The sequence below is a fragment of the Bactrocera oleae genome, chromosome 3 (assembly GCF_042242935.1).
Source record: "Bactrocera oleae isolate idBacOlea1 chromosome 3, idBacOlea1, whole genome shotgun sequence".
Classification (NCBI taxonomy): Eukaryota; Metazoa; Arthropoda; class Insecta; order Diptera; family Tephritidae; genus Bactrocera; species Bactrocera oleae.
In genome coordinates this window covers 72,613,491-72,634,626 of record NC_091537.1, presented here as the reverse complement: position 1 = coordinate 72,634,626, position 21,136 = coordinate 72,613,491, and the positions used below count along the sequence as shown (strand labels likewise).

Sequence of the window (21,136 nt, the reverse complement as noted above, 5' to 3'; positions counted from 1 at the left end):
TTTATCCAGAAAAAAAATTGAGAAAATTGCTTCTTTAATAAGATGCACCAATAATCAAATTATTCTTTAAATATCTATATTAATAATAATAATAAAAATATATTAATTCAAAAACACGAGCCATATTGTATATTATAATAGTTTTCTAAAAATGTAAGCATTGACCTAACTATGAAAGCTATGAAAAAATTACTCACGGGTTGTACATTCTTATAGATGGCTACCACCAAAATTTGGTTTAAATGATTTGAACGTGGTCGCTCGTCGGATTTTAATGAGCCTAGTCTTAATGCAGGAGTGTTACTTGACAAAACTGCACCATCTCGTATTGGCAGACCACCAATTGAAGGTGCACGAGTTAGCCGAGGCAATATACATTTCAAAAAACAAAAAGGTGTTGCGTTTGTGCATTCCGCACAACAAGCACAGCCGTGAGACCGCTTCACAGTGTGTAGTGCTTGACACTGTTTAAGCGCATCCCGAAGGAGTTTTCGCTTTCGTGACCGTCGACGAAGCATGGACCAACCGCTACATTCCTTAGGCCAAAAATCAGTCAAAATAGTCGACTTCCATCGACGGTTGTATCCGACAGCTAACCTCTCTCTGTGAAGAAATGATATAACTCCAAAAAAACACCCTATATATATACATATATGTATAAATATATTAATTAAGAAATAAAAGACATAATTTGCGTTTTATTTAAAAACAAAATATTTTTATTGTGATAAGAAGTAGAAATTTTTATAATACTTTCGGATTTTTGTTTCATTCGGTTGTTTTTTTGTTGCCCTTAAGCATTTAAAAGAATGTTCTCTTAAATATATAATAATAATAATAATATATTATCAAATTCATAGTAATTAATAACTGCGTGACCACCACGTAAGATCCGTAGAGTTTCACCAAAGGTATAAAAATATTCGTACGCTTACGGTTAGCAATAATTAATAACATTGATTTATGTATATAATTTTTTTTGGTTTTTTTTTTGTTTTTTCTTCATACATCTTGTTTGTTAATTTATGCTTACTTTTTGCTTTAGATTTCATTCTTCATCAATAGTAATTATATGTTTTTTGTTTATTAAAAATTTATAAATGCAAAATATGCTTAAATATATATATAGATGTATATATATATTTTCATAATTGCTCTTGTAATTTTTTTATAATTTATTTTTATACTTGTTTGTATTACTGATTTTATTTAATATAAATATTTACGGAATATTGGATAAATATACTATGGTAGGATTAAAAATGTGCTGGGCAACTACACACAATGTGTTATTAGAATGTTGGTGTTTGACAAAATGGTATGTTTTTTATATATGTATATATATATATATATATATAATGTTTTAGTTTTACATACATGCATTTATGTATGTAAGTATGCATGCGTAAAAATGACCGCATGTTCGTACATCATTGAGAGAGTAGCATTGCCGTTTTCCTTCTACAATTCGCAATTAGCATTCTAACGGTTCAGCAAAAAAACTGGCATTTCATACTCATTAAACTTAATATATATGTATATTTTATAATTTCGTATTTTTTTTTAGTTTTTACTACATCTACATACAAGCTTAATTGTGTAAAAAATTCAAACAGATGATATTAGCTAAATTAGAGTAAGTATTTATGCTAATGCAAGAGTTAAATCAAATTTATGTGACTAGAAATTCAAAGTAAAAAAAAAATAACAGTAAAATTTGAGCGTATGCAACAACGCGTTCAAGTTAGCCGCATACAACTGTATATAATTAAATATGTATTAACTAAACATATTTACTACCTTCACCACTTAAAGTCTAACCACTAGAATAAAAACTTATAAAACATCCCAGCATGAAAATTGTACCGACCAAGTGAGCTTCAACACATCACTATGGGCCCAGCATATTACATACAAATAAGCATTAACCATAAGCAGACTTTAATTTGTCGAAACCCCCTGTATTTACTTTCGCTTCCTTGTTTCGATTTATTTTACTTCAATTTATGCATGCAATTTTCAAAAGTAAAATAAATAAATCTGAAAAAAAAATTAATATACATATATAAAAATATATGTGTATATACAAATATATGTATATATGCATACATATAAAAAAAATGTGTATTAAAAAAAATAAAAAATAATAAAAAAAATAATAACTAATATAAAAAAAAAAACAAATAAAACAAAAATAAAATAATTTTCGAGACAATGAAAAAATAACATTACATATTTAAATAATACATTCCAATTTTTTTTACTAAATTAAAATATTTGAACAAAATCTTCATCTCCAATATATAAGACAAGAAATTACATATTACAAAGTATATATTTTAGCTCATTTTTACTAATGGTCCGATGACCAGGATCCTTTACATATAGGGTAAATGCATTTCCGCTTCGGTATAGATCTGGCCCAATTGAAATACTATATACTGGAAGTACTGATACAAAAACCTACTATTTTTAGTAGAATTTAGTGGAAATTGTTTCCTTACTCGAAAAGTTAGTAAAACTCCCGACATTTGAAAGAATAAATCTACTATCTACTCTCTCTTTCAGAACTTGTAAATTTCAGGCTAATGGAAAATCAGCTGGTAAACTCTCACTTTTGAAGGAATAAATTAGGCTCCCTCTCGCTTTCAGAACTTCACAATGAAAAATAACCAGGTAAACTCCTACATTTGAGAGATTAAAATAGACTTTCTTTCCGTTTCAGAACTTCACAGTTTCAGCCTAATGAAAAATCAGCTGTTATATTTTGGTAATTATCTCAAAGAAACAGCTGTATTGTGTTTTACAAAACAAAGAGTAAGGAATGAAATTTAGTTAAATAATAAAAAAAAAGTCTGTTTTTCAGTGAAAAGAAATTATCTGGACTAAGAGTTAGTGAGCTATTTACTTTATTTCTTACATGTATACAGTTCAGGACAATAAAATAGAATCAAAGGTTTTGTTTTGAAACAATAGTGCAACATGTTTGCAATTTTTGCAATCCGTGGTCTTTTACATAATAGAAAATGGAACCATATATACTTTTAAAAAAGAAGAAAGGATAACACTATCGAGTTAACTGTAATTCGCAAAATGTAAATAGCGTGCCTCGTGCTTAGTGACAAAGTAATAGAATCATCATGAAATAATTGCATAAAAAGAAAACATTGTATTGAAAAGGCGTAATAAATAGTTATATATATTGATTAATTGTTTTAATTGAGTACTTATGTAAAAAAAAAAATTGCTTGAGCAAAACATTGTTCAGAGGAAGAAAGATTGTGCATCAAAAATTTGCAAGGAAAGGATCACACAAAAAGGAAAATTGCAAACGTTTTAAATAGTTCGCAAAATTTGTTTTTAATGTCTTAAAATTTCCGAAAATATGGGAAAAAAAAGAGTCAAGCCACAAAAAAGACGGCGAAAGTCGATCAAAATATTGCAAGATTATCGACACGCGATCCGTTTAAGTCCGCTGCAGCCATTAAACAAAGAATTAGATGCAAAAACTTCTTCAAGAACGATAAAAAGACGGCTTGTGGAGAAAAATCTCTTTGGCAGATTGTCCCGAAAAGTGTCAATGCTGAGCAAACGGCGTAGATTCAATCGTATTCAGTTTGCAAAACGACATATTAAATGTGATTGTGTGTTGAAAATGAAAAAAAAAAATAAAAATTATTCAACATTTATCTTATGTGTGATGAATGCAAAATTAATATGATAGGAAATGATAGTAAGATATGGGGCCACGCCAAAAAAATAAAGATATGTGTGTCTCAAACACGGTGGCGGTGTTGTTTCTCCGGATGTGGTGTCGTATTTTTAATTTAAGACAGTTTGATTATGTTTTTTCGTCCTCTGAATTTTTGTATTTTACCTTTGTATATAATGATTATGAAGTTAATAATAAAAAACACACTTTAGTTGAATTGAAATCAAATTCACATCCTTTTTCAAAACGGAAAACTAGTACTATGGATGATTCTTTTTTATTGTCCATAACTGTATATATTATACCCCTCTATGTAAATTTATTCTTGTTTGTTCGATTCGGCACTCTCCAAGTTCAAATCAAAAACAACTAAAATATACTCCTTATAAATGGATTATATTGAAGTGTTAAGCGTATACAAACAACAACTTCTGAAAATAAAACCGATATGGGCGTTTGAATTGATTACCAACTAGAATACATTTCTCATGGAAACTAATTAATTTCAAGTTTTTTTCTTCATTTTCAGTATTTTAGCGGACAGAAAATATCATATGGTCTCCTCTCGAACTTTTTCGTAAGACCTTGAGTAACTTTTTACTTGTAGACAATGTCATCAATTATAATTCTACAAGTTAGGGGTTACGATTATAACGTAAAGAATATAAACCAGAAACACTTCAGTCATAACTAACCGTTGGGTTCTTCGAGATTACTAGTATCAGAACATCCTTATTTTGGTACGACTAAATTACAATTGAGCTTTGTATTTTTTAAATTTATACCCACAAACACGAGTTTAAGGTTTTGTGGTAATAATAAACTGTTGAGTGGTCCAGTTGGAATTTGAAAATATTGTATATTTTAAAAATATTGTAGATTTTGAAAATAAGCTGGTTGTTAACCGTGTCGTCAAATTTTTCAGTCGCGCGATCATTTTTTGTGCCAAAGCAGAGTTGTATCTGCGTAAACACCAAAATAACCTCTGTTTAAATTGAGTTTAAAAAAGTTGATAGTGGAATTTCAAAACATCGATAAACTGGAGTTTAATCCAATAGGAGAAAGAAGACTTAATATTAGTCCAATTTAACGGACTTACAGCGATTTTTGATAATTGAAAACACGCCATTACTGCTACTAGCTTCTTGTATCCATAGAGCTTTAAAGAATAATGAGTTAGTCATGACGGTACGAAATATATGTTCCTTATTTTCATTACCATAAGCGCCAGCTTTTCAGCGCACGTTTAAAGCTAATTGCTGTTTAAACCAGTGGTCCTCAGCCAGCAGCTTAGTTAGTTACTGTTAGTGCCAACAACATTCACTGTTGTTTTCATTGCTGCTTGGGTTTTGCTCAGCTTTGTTTGATTTTTAATAATAGAAGTATTGTTTACTTTCAAATCCACAGAGTGAAAACGATGTTGTTGTTGTAATTATTAAGATGTTGTGATTATATTTAGTTTGTTGTAGTTTTTTATGATATAGTTTTATTTACGTTCTTGTAATATTATTAATGTTGTAATTTGATTTATGTTTTTATAATTTTATTTAATTGCTTTCATTTTTATTTAAATGTTTGTGTTTTTCACTTGAATTGTTGTAATTTATTGAAAATTTTTGTATGTTTATGTTATTATAATTGTTTCACATTGTTATAATTTGATTGGCTTTAAACAAACTTTTCGTTGTTGTTGCAATTTTTATTAAATTTAGATTATTAAATTGCTATAATTTATAAACCTTCTAATTTTATTTACGTTGTCAACATTTTTATCAATATTGTTGAAACTTTTATTCACGTTGTTGTAATTTTTTTCCGATGATACCGTGGACCTCCGACAGTAACATATGTATGTATGTAAATAATATTAGACTGCGCTGAAAACTGGCTTTACGATATATTATTATTAAGAAATGCATAGTTTTCGATATATCTACATCTAAGTCCATAGATGCAAATGAATAGTAGAGGCGAAATGTAAAAAATTACTACAAAAACTGCATAAGAAAAATAGTCAAAACTATAAAACCAAGACTCAAAGACAAATAAACGAAGAAAATAAATAAAAATGCAAATAATTTTTTTTCTGAACAAAAACTAAACTTTACTTTTACAAAAAATATACAGAGATAACAAAACAAACAGTTAATAAAAATAAAAATTAACTTTCATGGACAAATATAGATTGCATAATAAAAATACTTGATATATAAAAACGTTGCTCATATTAACACATTTCAATTTTCCATTGTAAATCTTACTTGATGCTTTTTTTTTCTAAGTTTCAACATTTTAATTATAAATGCAAATACAAATACACACAAAAAAAAACATTATTAAGACAAACAATGTTTTAAATTTACATAAGATATTTGAGAACATTTCAAAATAGGATACAACGTATATGATAGTGAGTTAAGCTTAGCAATAATACCCGAATGGTAGTAAAAAAATATGTTAGGATAAAGAGCATACAGGAAAACGTAGGACGTAAGGATAATATAACGGCGGAAAGGTAGTTGGGGTAGGAGAGGAAGAGAGGAAAGGAAGTATATATTAACAATAATATTAATGTAAAAAATCTTATGTTTAAACAGCATCAATGCGATATTGGCGGGAACATCATGCGTATGGAATTTCTATTGCATACAACGTTAAGCAGCAGTATTTCCATATTACGTTTCATACTTTACTTTTTTCCTTTTGTTTTGCTTTTTGTTTTATTTTTTTATTATTATTTTTCTTTAACTAGATATTTTGACAATTATATTAATTTACGAAGCGGTAGAAAAATATAATGCGCTAATTAATATTTTTTAATCCTTTATGATAATTTTATGTCAGTTACTCATATTCATATACTAAACGTGCTAATTCTTTTAACAAAGCAATTTAAAAATTGCTTATTAATAAAGTACTTTACAATATAATTTCATTGTAACGACGCTTTCTTTAACATTTCGCATGCTGGTCTGTTTTGTTGTTTTACTTTCACAACGTTACAGTTGTAACAATAAATAAATCAAAAATTAAGAATACGTTTTTCTTAAAGGTTTATCAACTAATAGGAGCGTTGCTACATATAAAAAAAAGGGATTAATAATAATAATAACACGACTTTAGGTTTGTATATAAATATATATATGTAGGTAGAGACTACATTGAAATGCATTAGCATTTAAAAATGCTATAAAATTACACAGAAGTAATTCAATTTCAATTAAGTTACAAAACACTAACTAAAAATGTATACATATACATATATGTATGTATGTAATTAATATTAAATTCACAATAGAGAAAAAAATTCGAAATAAAATAGACAACAATATTTGAGAAATGCATAAAGAGCAACAGCAGGTGGAACACAAGACCTGTTGTTACACATAGCTAATGATGATAATAGTCAATAATCATAAACATAATAAGAAACAGCTATAATGTATGCATGTTTATGTATATGTGTGTATGCATATGCCAATACTTATCATTACAATATATATATAATTGCTTTACATTACTAACGCGCACATGCTGCTACTTAAATACCAAGAGAGCCTTTTAATATTATTAAATTTTGTTTATATTTATAATATTTTAATAATATTTATTAAATAAAGTGCCAACAGTAGGGCAGTCGTCAGCAGAATCAATTCGTCACACATTTTTTGTTTGTATGTTACGGTAATTATTATTTTCTTTAATTCATTTTTTTTTTGCAAATTGAAATATGTATGTATGTAAGTATATAAACTAGATTTAGGTAGTTTAACGGTAATCACCTAAAACTATTAGTAGAAACATAGGCATTTATGAGTCTATTGGTCGGTATTTCCATATTTGCTGCATGTTCCACACACGTTTCATACTTATTAAGTAATGATATATAATTGTATGAATGTATGTATGTTTTGTATGTATATATATAAAAGCCAACAATTACATTTAAACATTTTTAAGTTTTACACGTTCATTCTATGTATGTATGTTTTAGTTTTTGTCAATATTACTTATAAGCTACAAGAGTAAACATCAATCTTACAAATGCATACAAAAATATTAATATATTTTTTTATTTGATTGTTTTTTTTTTTACTTTTTTATTAATATTATTATAAACTCTTTAATTCGTTTCGGCAGGAGAAATATTTATATATATTATATAATATATATATAAAAAGCCAACTTATGCTAGAGAGCATAAAATAATTGCGCGACCTTATAAAATTGGTAGTTATAAACATTTTAATTTTAAAAAAAATATATAAAAAATGAAATAAATAAAAAACAATTCATTCCTAAATCGGTTTGATTTATTTATTTTTATTTTGTTGTTGTTTTGTTTAGAAAACATCGCGAAACATTGGAGTTGCACAACGGCACTTAACAACACTGTGTTGTATAAAATGCGGCATGTGTGCGTAATTTTAAATTTCAAGATTTTGGTTTTAAAAATTCCCTAAATGAGTCACTCTTTATAAGTTCTAAAAACTTGTTTCGCATAAACTGTTTTTTTTTCGTGTTATTTTACTTTTTTCGCGCCTTTATCAATTTAAATTTGCATACACTTTCACACTTCCAACACTTTGCTACGGGTTTTTATTTATATTACTTTTCGTTATATTTTTGCCATGTATATATATATACGCATGTATATATGCATTTATTATTACATTAGATAGAACAGTCTAAACGTTACAACTGTAAGAACTAAAAACAAAAGTTCAAAATAATAAGCAAATATTAGTTAATATTAAAAAACAATTAAAAATAAATATTTATATAAAAAAAAAACTACTACGGAGTATTATTATTTGCATGTGTTAAGTAACAATTAACATTTTCATTAAAGTAGCTCAGTACATAAATTTATGTACATATGTACCATATACTTATTTTTATATGTATGTATGTATATATGAAAAAGCAGACTTCACAATAGGTAAAACATTTGTTTTTGGTAAGCTTACGCTATCGCAGTCGTATTTTAAATTCCATTAACTAAAAACTAGTACCAAAATAGTGAATTACTTTTTGCATATGTATGGTATGTCAACAGAACTAAATAAGCAATTGAAATAAATTAGTTGCAGCCAACACAAATTCGCATTAAATTCTTTTAACATTTAACTTAACGTTTAAAAGTAGTTTTTCACTTAATTTAGTCTCAAACGTTACCGAACTTTCAAGAGAGCATTCAAATAACGCTGTATTTATATGTATGCATGTATGTAAACACTACATTTTTTAGAAGCAGCATCCAGCATCACACGGTTATCTATTTTTTGTTTGTTGTTGTAATAAAGTGTGTATGTGTATGTATATATGTATATATATCATCTAATAATTAATGCATTTAGTACAACTCTATACGTTTGTATGTATATATATATATATATATTACAAATAACATTTAAACTCACATACGACCTAAACGCTTGAATGTATTGTAAGTATGTATGTATATATGTATACGAATGTTTATAAAAATCAGTCATATAGTTAAATTTTTTTTTTATCCAACGAACATTTACATATATATGTATATGTATGCATATATATATGTGTATATTCTATGGATCTACTTAGTACATTGCAGTAGATTTATATAGTAGAAATAGTTTCAGAAGGTATATGTATGTATATAGTTATATATAACGCAGCTAAAATAAACCCTTAAAAATTACAATCTAACATTTTAGCATGCGCATTGCATATTTCAAAAACTACCTGTACAACATGTGACAGTTGATATATGCTAGTTTAGGTTGTTGTGCATAATTGCCAATAATGCATATGCTGAAAAATATCTGCATTGCTACAGCATATGCATATTCAAATATGTATGGTTCTTGTTTAAGCTGTTAAATGCAGCAAAACGAAAACTATTTTCAGCTTTTCATATATTACACATGCCAATGCAGTAGTATGTGTGGGTGTGTGCGCACACAGCTTAAGTAGAAATAAAGTCTATTTACTAAAACAACTACAAGCTAAATAAACGCGATACAGTTTAAATTGATTTTCGTACCTCTTAACCTTTCTTAGCTTAAATTGACCTCAAATTTTTGTTTAATAAAGAAAAATATATTATATTAAAAAAATTTAACCACCCACGAATGCAAATACTTTACTAACCATGCAAGTCGCTAGAAGTTCGATAGATAAATTATACATATGTATGTATGAACATATGCATGTGTGTATAGTTTTCGACTTCTTAAAAATTGTGCATAACAACGATCATTATATAGCTAAAGTAGACACACTGAGTTAGCGTATTTTATTTTACACATAACACATAAACTATGGTACAGACATATATGTGGACTGTTGAAATTCTGAATTTTAATTTAACAAAAATTTAACTTAATTTATAATTACTTTTCAATTCTTTAATTAAATATTGTCACAAAGTTATTTGTTATCTAATTGATTTTTTGTAGACCAATTTTTTACGTTTTAATTATTTAAATTTTAGTTATTTTTAGTGTGTGTATTTTTTAATACTATTATTTATTGTCAAAAAAAATTGTATTTTATTTTGTTGTTTAATTCATTTTTTGTCAAACGAATTTTGTATTTTTTTGGTTAATTAAGTTGTGTTTGTATTTCTTACTGTTTAATTAATATTTTGTTAAAATAAAGCGTGTGAAAATTCGTTAAAGTTAACAAATTTATGTTGCATTTTATTTAATTAATTTTTTGTCAAAAAAATTTTGAATTTTTTTTTATATAATTAAATTTTGTAATTTTGTTGTGTATTTCCTAAACAAAAACTTTTAAAATTCTTTAATATCTCATAAAAGCGCAATATTTTTTATTTGCAATTCTTTTTAATACAATTTTTCGCAATAGCAATGAATAATTGAGCATTTCGAACTTTTTCTTTTTCTTAATTACAGTTTAGCGTAAACACGAAGTAGTTATTAGCATTTACCGTAGCGAAGAAAGCGCTTTTGAAAGCAAACATCTCGCACTGTGATAAAACTAGCGACATGAACTCATTTTACCAACTTACAAATTTGATTAAAATCAAAATTCGCATAATTTGTATTCTTTTTTGCCAAAATTCTTGTTTCGATATTCGAAAACCCAGCTTTACAAGGTATCAAAAGTCCACAGTTATGTATGCACGTATTTTATTATATGTATGTTGAATACAAAACCATAATAACCATATAAGCCGTTGCAAATTGCACAAAACCGTTATGTAAAGTATTTGCAAGTAGTAACACATTCCGAGAGAATTCATTTATAATTGAATAATAACTTGCTTTGCTTTGTAATAAATCTGCATAAACTTTAACACCAGTCGCTGACCACATATTTCATAATTTATCTTATTTTTGAAGTTTGATTTCTTTTTTTTTGTTTCATTCTACAACATTGATATTAAATTGGCTTTAGTAGGCCGCAACGCACAACAAATGAGATCAATATCTTTCATTCAACTTTTACATTTCTATAATATGTTAAAACATTTGGTTGGTGGAGGGAAAACTTGGAAAACTAGTTAAAATGCAGTGCTGGCTAAACTACTTTATTTTTTTTTTTTGCTTTTTTTGCTGAAACTAAAAATTAAATAACTTTTCAACAAACAAAAAAAAAGCTATTGCATAGTATAATGCAACATAAAGCAATATTAAATTAATTTAGTTGTGTTTACTTTTGTTTTGCACACTTTTTGGTACTAGTCCCCATGCAATCGTTGCAATTGTACGCTTCCAACAATACTAATATGCCTGCGCATTTCGGTTGCTACATTTTCATTCTCTCACTTTCATATGAATTATTATTTTAGTTTCATTTCAACAACCAACGTTGCTTATTCACGTCTTTGCATTATTTAAGTTTTCTTTTTTTCACCTTTGCTTTTGCATTTATGTAGTTTGAATTTGTGTTTCATTTTGGAGTTTTAATAACATTTATCAAAAATATAAACACTACTTACAGAATTTCGAATTATTTTTGCTTTTTTAGTTTTTGTTTTATTAAATTATCAATCTTATGTTTTTTGCCGCATTTGCTTTGAGTGTTGATAATAATTTGTGCCTTTTGTCCATACTATTTCTTCTTTTTCTTTTGCTTAAACTTTCCATCACTTTAAAAAACTTTTCTATATTTCGTATAATTTAATAAACAACAGTTCAATAAGTTTAATTCGAGTTAGATTATGTATGTATGTATGTAGTAATAAGTCGATTTGCAGCAGTGTTGGTTGATTTCCAACATTAAAGAAGATAGTGTTTTTAAAAATTCCTCTTACTTTTCAAACAAATTTGAGTGTTATAAATTTTTTTTCTTTTTTTACTACTTATAAGCATACACAACACTTTTTTAGTATACTGTGCTTAGTCAAATTTCAAAAAATATTTGTTAATAAAAAATCTCTGTCGTACACATCTTTTTCACACAGTAGTTGTTGTAGTTATACATAACACACCTCACTACTAATTGGCTTAGTACCAATAACGGTAACAATACAATTATTCTTATGCCTGTATGCAAATATATGTGTGTGTGGGAGCATATAAAAATGATCGGTTAGTGGGTTGATGCAGTTACTTTAAATGCTATACTATTTAATATTAATGATTAATTTCTTTCTTTTTTCGATTTCTAACAGTAGTCAATAAATTTTGTGTCGCCGTTTATTATGATTTATAAACAAGTGTTTATAAATACTGCACATTTTATAATATTTAATATTTTTTAATTGAAGTCATTATTGCGTATGGGTTTGTTTATTCGTTAGACACGCCTGTAAGTTGTTGTATTAATCTTCCAAATTCTTTGTGCTTTCAGATTCTTAAAAGCCTTCAGTGTATGTATGTACATATTTGTGTATAGAAGTATTTTCTCATATAAAATGCTATTTTTTTATATATTTTTTTTGTGCATTTTCGCGACACTCACACATGATTCAAAGTCAGCGATTTTGGCTTTTGCTTGAAAAAGAAACTATTTGTGAAGATTAAAGATTTTTTACTTTAAATGCTTTAAACTGTTTGTAAATTTTGAAGTGTTTTTTCTTTGTTAATTTTTAATGTTAATAAAGAAGTTTTCTTTAATTTTCAACCCTTGTAAAACGAAATCGATATGTGAATGCAATAAAAAAATAATAATTAATTTATAAAAATTCTGCAATTTGTATTGCACGCAAAAGCAGTTTTCGAATACTAGTAGACTAACGGCACTGTAAAAAAAAGACAAAAAAAAAAAACGTTAAAACACAAGCAAATATAAACTTCAGCTCAAATATTAAAAAAATATATACATATGTATTATTTAGAAATGCATATTTTGCCAAATATGCGATAATTGTGTTCAGTGCAAAAATAAAATAGAGACAGTTCATTTTTACGAAAAAATTTTTTTTTTTTAATTCTGCATTATCTTCAACATAACCTTAACAGTTTCATAGTATTCAAATAATTTTTCGTTTCCAAGCAAATAATTTACGTAACCAACAATTTTAATTAATTTTTACGCAATGTGCTCATTTATGTGTTTATCTTATTTTTATGCTTGATTTTTAAGCTGTAAAAATTCATTTAAAGAACGGTTAATATGTAAAATTGGTACGAAAAAAAGAACAATAAAAAAGCCAGCAGGCAAGCAGTGATGAATACACCGTTAACAAGTAACCGGTAAGCTAGCTTTTAAGCACAAATTGTTTATGTTAAAATATATACATATTTGAATGTGTGCGCGTGTGCGTTTAGAATTAAATGTTTGTACATTTGTTGACAACATACACATATTAATATTAACACACTGCAAACTATTTTGCGTTTAAGAAAATTTGGCCACTTATATTTTAGTTCTATTTTAAAAAACTGCTATATACATACAAATGAGCTGAAAAATATATATGTATACATTAATGTATGTATTAAATTCGCATAATTTTGTTTATCAAGCTTTTTTCCATAATTAAGCCATAAATGTTAATATTAATTCTGCAAGTAATATTTTGTATATCGATAATTTAGTCCACTTGTACAAAAACATTGTACATCAATATGTTTTTGGGCAAATAGTTTACGTACATATATATTTATGTAACTGCATGGGTGTTGTATTGGTTTGTGTTGTTTGGGGGGGAAAACCGCTGCGCCTGCGTTTGAATATGAAACTACTGCACTACAAATATTTAACAACAGCAAATATTTTGTACATAAGCATTATTAAACTTGTGTATGTTTATATGTATGTATATAAATATATCATAGTTACATAATTGTTTTAATAATGCATATACAGTTAATAATTTTTCGTAAAAAACTTGCATAGAAGCATGGATTGCATACACATACATATGTAGCTACAATAAGTGTATGCATAAATGTATGCGAGACCGACATCACTATAAACAAATGCAACAGCTAAATTCATTTTATGAATATAACTCTTTTTCATTTTTATGTTTAATTTGTTTTTTTTTATTTTTCTTTAACTAAGTAAAACGTCTACTTTCAAATGCAAATTTACAAACTATTTGCTAAGTTGTTTTCAAGTCTTATTTGATTGCCAAAATTTATATTTTACTTTTCGTTTATATTAATATTATTTAATTTTTAGCTTCATTTTCGTTTAACTAAATGTTCATTTCTTCTTTATTCAAAATCATTTATTTTTCACACAAGTTCATTTCATCAACAGCTTACCAAAAAAACCTTTTTTTGTGCAGAATATTTTTTTTTGTTTTTAATTTTAGTTTTAACATTTTTTATATTTTTTCTTTTTAGTTACACACAAAATAGTTCAGTTCAGTCTATAAAACCAAAACTATTTATATATATAAAAATAAAAAAATATAATTTTTTAACGACTAACAATGCTTAATGCTTTGCTCGAAATAAAATTTATCTAAAATACATATACCATCATCATCATCATGAGTAATAATTTCAATAAAAATAAAAAAAAAACAAATAAACCAGTGTGCGCATATAAATTACAAATAAAATTAAATTAAAAAGAAACAAGCAAAAGGTATAAAAAATAACAAATAATTTATAAGTAGATAATAAGAAAACCATTAAATGTCTCCGTGTTTATAATTAAGTTTCACTAATTTAATTAATGCTAAGATTTCTTGTTATTGTGTTTTGTTTTTTTCTCAATATTTTTTTTCATCCTAAACTCAATTGGTTTTAGCAGCATTTAGTTGTGTCAAAACAATACAACTTCTACATTTAAATATATATATGGTCATTAAAGCAGTGGGTACCAGAGCAAACTTATTTACTGTGGTAGTTTGCTGCTCTTTTGCTTTCGAAGTATCAAAAATAGCAGGACAACTGGGTACAACAAACATATGTACACTTTATAATAGGTACATACAATGCATAATTGCGTGTCAATCTTATCTGTGCAAAAAGTAATATTAATAATAATAATAATTGTAATAATAATAATTATCTTATGCAAGTGGCCTTACCAATGAACGACCGTATACACACATAACATTTAATATTAAGATTAGATTATTGTAAATGAAAACGTTTACCGGCATCGGTGCAGTTTCTGCATCGGTTAACTGTCACACGACATGCTTGCTTATCCTTTACATATTACTCCGACTTAACATTTAGGTAATTATGCGCAATCTTTCGTTTTGTATGCTTTACTATTCTCCACATTTACATAACAATTGGTGGGACCTGAACATACCTGTAGATGTATAGACGGTAATCTTTGCTAGCCAGTACGACGCTGCCATCGTCCATGAGTGCCACATCAAAGCATTGTGCATGTTTAACCTTTGATTCCAGTGCGCTCACTAGTTGTCCTTCTTGCGTGAAAATCGTCAAATTGAAATTATTATGATTGTCCGCAATTAAAATTTCACCATTCGAATTTATGCCCACACCGATTGGATAGTTGGTGACACCTTCGCCGCCAATTTGTCGCAAATACTGACCCTCATAATTGAAGACTTTAACGCAATGTGCACGATTGTCACTTATAAAAATCTCCTGTTTGTCATTGACCACAACACCATTGGGAAACTCTAAGTGCTTGCTGCAACCAAACTTGTGAATCACATTGCCATTCTGATCGAAAATGATGACGCGCATCACTTTGCACTCCACCACAATGATGCGTCCTTTATTGTCCACGGTGACACCGCGTGGATGTTGCAATATATTGGCACCAAATTTACGTACAAATTGCCCATACTGATTGTAGATCTGTATTTGGTGTGTTGGTGAACGTTCAGTAACAATTATATCACCGGAATTACGCACGACAGCTACACGATTTGGATACAACAGCTGTGAATCACGTTTACCACATTCACCAAACTGGAATTTAAAACGTCCTTCCTTATCGAAAATCTGTATGCGATGATTATTCGTATCGGCGACAATTATATCATTTTGTGCGTTTACTGCAACACCACTGGGTTCGGTGAATTGTCCCTCCAGCACACCGAATTCACCAAATTTACAATGGTAAATCATTTTCTGGCGCTTTATTTGCGACTTAGGTGGATAAGTGGAGGTAGAGAGCAGTTTCGAAGTTAAATCCATTAGCGAATCAGTTGATGCATTACCAGCTTGTACAGTTAGTGCATTGAGTGCGCTGCTGCTGGCGCCCACACTGCTTGTCAGTGAGTTAAGTAATTGTGCGCTAGAAAATGGATCTGTAGTAGAGAAAATATTATCACTACCACCATTACTCCATTTCTCATAGGGATTAACACTGACATAGGGTGCAATAACACCATTGACGGCCGTTGCATGGTTATGATAACGCTTAGCCATCAATTCTTCGAAATTTGCGTTACTGTTGGCGCCACCGTTAACAATCAAATTATGATTGCCGCTACGTCCAAGTAAACCGCCAACACCGTTTACACCGCTACCAACCACAGCATTATTGTAAGTGTCGAGTAGGCTACTTGACAAACCCAAACCGAGTGGCAAATGTGTTGAACCCACACCACTGAGACTACTATTGCTGCTGCTGCTATTGGATGAGCTCTGCGTCGGTCTGGCTATAGGTGGCTGTTTAACTAATTGACCACCACTAGTTGCTTCAACGTTGCCTGGTCGAACATAACCAAACGTGTTGCGTACACCTGCCTGTATGGACTGGTAATTTGAAACAAATTCTAATTCAAATGGTAATTGCATATCCATTAAAGCGGTTTGTAGCTGCTGTTCGAGCATTTTGCGCAACATTAATACATCGGTGACACTATGTGTTTTCGGTGAACGTTCCAAACTATCGCATGTATGCACTGCTTTCTCGATGAGTTCCTTGGAGCGCTGCAACCAGACACCGCTCGATGCCACTTTGGCATTATATAAGCTCTCGAGTTCCTTCAAAACCTCTTGCTTACGTTCGTCAATCATCGAACAGAAGAACTGATAAGTCTCATTGACCTCATTGTGTGCTTTTTGATATTGCATTTTTATTTTGCTGGAATTATTGTCCGAATTACTACTGACCAGCGATACAATTTCGGCAATTTTGCCACGCAATTCAGTCAATACAGTTTGTAACACCGTTTCGGATGATGATTGTTGTTGGCTGCTGAACGTTGCCGTTGTCGACGTATTATTTGGTGGGAAAACGGTCGATAATTGATGTTCTTGTATATGTTCAACTTCATGCAAGCCAGCTGAATGCTCCTGCAGGACACATTCATTACATGCAATCTTGCAGCATGTACGACAATTGAATTTCAAAGCTTCATTTTTGTGGCGACGACAATATGATGTTGAACGTAATTGTGGCACTATATTGCCAAATAAATCATCAGCGTTACTGCTATTTTCCAATTGTTCACCATTATCACCCAAGATAGTGGCATTATTACTACCAACAAGATGTGAATTCATTACCATTTTGGAGAGTTGCGTAAATTTGGTGATTTGTTGCTGTTGCTGCTGTTGTTGTTGTTGTTGTTGCAACATCATAGTTAGAGAACTAGATAACTTTAAATCGTTTGTAGTCAGATTGTTGGACGTAGGGCCGGTTATATTTGTGGCGGTGACTGAGGACGTTGGTGTCGTTGATGCTGCCGTGGTCACGTTATTTGCGGTCGTATCAAAACCTTTTATTAATGAAACATTATGCCCGTTAAAACAATGCATAAATTGATGTGCTGTAACGCAATTGGCGCATAAATAGCTGATACACTCAAAACATCTCGCCACAGCATCTGATTGTTTACTCTTACAAGCGGTACAACGCGGTACGGCACCACCATTAGCAGTAGATACGCTCACAATGCTATTATTGGAAAGCAGATTGCTGCACGATGGACTACCTTTACCGTTCAAATTGCTGCCAATAACGCCAGGACCATTAGTACTGTTACAAGTGATACCGCCTAGTACACCACTACCACTACTACCGTTATTTATGTTGCTGCAACTATTACTATTAGCACTACTTGTGCTGCCGCAACCACTTAGACCGCTACTAGACGACGACGACGAAGATGACACTGAAGCCGAAATGGGATGATGCTGATTACTAACGGATCCTGAGGAGCTGGTAAATTCGTCACAAATGGCTGAGTCACTAACTGGTGGTGATGAGCCGCTCAGTGTTAATGGGGAGTCAGATAAATATCCTGTGTGTTCGCCGTAAGATTCTATGGAATTAGTACCACGTATGGAGTCCAATGATGGGGTAGGAGAAGAGGCCATTTTAGCAGGTGAGCTAAATGACCAATATTGCTTCTAGAATTATAAATAAAATGTATATAACATAAAATTCTTATTAAATATTTAAATAAGTAAAGTTAATTTATTACCTTTAATCCTTGTAAATGAATTTTATCTGCTTACGTTCGACAGAGTAATTTCTAATTTACAGTGCTTGTATGTAAAAAATTGTTTGGTTTAGCTTTAACGTAGATATTTACACAGTTGCTGCGTTTTTACTCAAGGTTCAATTCATTTTCCACTTTAATAAAAATGTAGTGATCATTTTTAAAAACTGCAAAAATAAAAATATATTTTGTTATTAATAATGTTTTACAATAAAAGCTTACAAACTACATTTAATAATGCGCTTTGTTTTACAAATATATTGATAAATTTAGGGAAATTACATGCTCAAAAGTCTGTAGACAATAATTTGTTGCAATAGCACCGCCAATGGCCCGGACAAAGCTAGTCGTGAACGAGTTGAACTGACTGTGCTGTAGCAAAGAGTGCATACATATGTATTTATATATTCACACATACTTACAAATATTCCAAAATACTATATGTAGGTATACACTGCACCAGCAAACAGACAACCAAACAGATGTTATGTCCTAATATACCGATAGACAAATTTCTAGCTATTAATTTTTATAACCTTTCCGAAAAATTTAAACGGGATGGCATTGCAGTGAATGCAACAATAGAATAAACAGGATTGTTTGCCTTCCTAGAAAAAATGCTAACCGACGCAGGACAATCACCAAACAGACTCACCAACACAAGCAAATATATTTTAATGGCGACAGCTGCGGCGGGTATAAAGTTTGTCGGCTTAGCTCAGTCAACCTCCCTTGCAGATGTCGTACAGAAGGAGTTTAAGGGTTGCCAAGTGAACAAGGGTTTTGTAAAAGTGAAATAAATGCCACGCAAACTGCAATAAGAAAGCCATTCATAGGGGACTGCAAACAAGGAAGATGCTAAATTTCTGATTAGTAGTACTTTTCTCATTATTTTATTATTTTGACTACTTTACTGACCTTAACATATTATAAATTGCCATTCTTATTAGCGAATTTCCCCACTTTCGTAATTCTAATATTTTAACGCTTCGATATTATAAGAATTAGTAACGAAAATTATTTTTTAATATTTTTTCTCATAAAATCTATAAAGGAGTGTGACGAAAATACATTTAATACGACTTCTTAAATAAAAAATTTGCAACACATATTTAAATATGCTCAAAAATATTAAAAATTTACAAAAAGAAGACTTGTATCATGTAAATACATAATAAGAAGTTAATCAAAAACATCGTCATAATGTTAAAAAATATTTTAAAATATACAATTTTCTTACTTGCGCCTTTATTATTGAATATTATTTCAAATGGCACAAATACAATACATATACAAATAGTGTTTACAGAAAGTTGGCAATCACGGTATTCTACCCTTAGCGCAATTTCACCGTACCTACTCGCTCAATTGCATTGCATATGTATATTTGTTCCGGGTATAAACTAACGAGTACGAGAGTACGCGCACCCTTAATGGCTGTGTCGATTCGCTTCATTCCGCCTCCGCAGTGTGTGAGACTCTCATGGTTGTTTTTGTTTTCTTTCTTTTTTTTTGTTAAAAATCAATATATATTCTCAATTTCAACACAAGCAGAGCCGACAGAGGACAGCCGCATTTTCAGCTGCCGCCACTCACTACCAACAAGCAGAAAGCAACCATAATGCAAAAAATGTATCTTGCAAGGGAGTTACAACAAACACATGCGTGTATACATACTATATGTATGTATATACGAGTAGCCAGACGCTTCCACACCCATAGAGGGGCAGATTGTCGCCCCAACTCACTCATATTTCAGCCAAAAGCCGAACTGTTGAATGTTAGACGGCACAAAAAAATGATTTTCCCCATTCGCATAGTTCCCAAGTAGTATGTGTGCGCATGTATATGTTGTTGGATATATTTATAACAGCTTTGGAGCTCTACAGGTTGTGAAGCGGCGCAGTTTCATGAACTTTCGAGCCCCAACCCAGAACAAAATAGTAGCGAATTGTTGATGTTGATATTCGTTGTAGCTGCGGGTGCGTTAACATCCATTCGGCTATTTCAAATTCGCAATCAGGCATATGTACATATAGTAACTGTGTGTATAGAACAAGGACCTGTGTCTTCCACACGCACACATTCATAGATAGAAATAATTGTATTACTGTATTTGTATGTATGCTTAACTACGTTCTATGCATGCAAAGCGATGCCAAAAATAAACTGAATTCCCTTTCTATATAAAATATATACAGCTTTATATAAGTAAGCAGGGTTTTGTGTACGTATAAATGGTTTGCATTAATATTTAAATATAGTGACTTAATTGCAAAATTTTCCCAACAAAATTAGCAGTATAGTATAGTAGTATAGAAATATTTATCAACAAAACTAACGAATTTATAGTACTAAAAATCATAATCTCCTAAATTTAGAAAACCAAAAATATTATAGCATTGTATTTCTTATTGCAAATTTTATTGAAAACTTTGTAAATCAAATTTTTTACAAACACCAAATACATATATTTATACGTCCCTATATATGTACATGTAAAAATTTAGATATTTATGTACTCGTTGTTTCCAGACCAATGACCGTTGCAACTTTTTGACAACCGTTACGTTTACCTGGATGTTTGCAGCAAGGATAAGGGTTGATGTGTATGTATGTAT

The 21,136-nt window shown here is 29.7% G+C and overlaps 1 protein-coding gene across 3 annotated transcripts in view; it reads right to left on the bottom strand.

The window, feature by feature from the left end:
* Positions 1-5,790: 5,790 nt before the first annotated feature.
* brat (brain tumor) overlaps positions 5,791-21,136 on the bottom strand; it is a 38,148-nt gene continuing 22,802 nt past the window's right edge. For 2 of the 3 annotated variants that reach the window (XM_036361999.2, XM_014234694.3), the window contains 2 exons: positions 18,498-18,682; positions 5,791-18,423 (listed from right to left, as the gene is read on the bottom strand). In XM_036361999.2, coding sequence (XP_036217892.2) covers positions 15,364-18,390 — 3,027 coding nt within the window. In that variant the 5' untranslated portion in view covers positions 18,391-18,423; positions 18,498-18,682 and the 3' untranslated portion in view covers positions 5,791-15,363. Of the gene's footprint in view, positions 18,424-18,497; positions 18,683-18,797; positions 18,881-21,136 lie in introns of those variants that run through there. The other variant, XM_014234676.3, reaches the window with a different exon arrangement.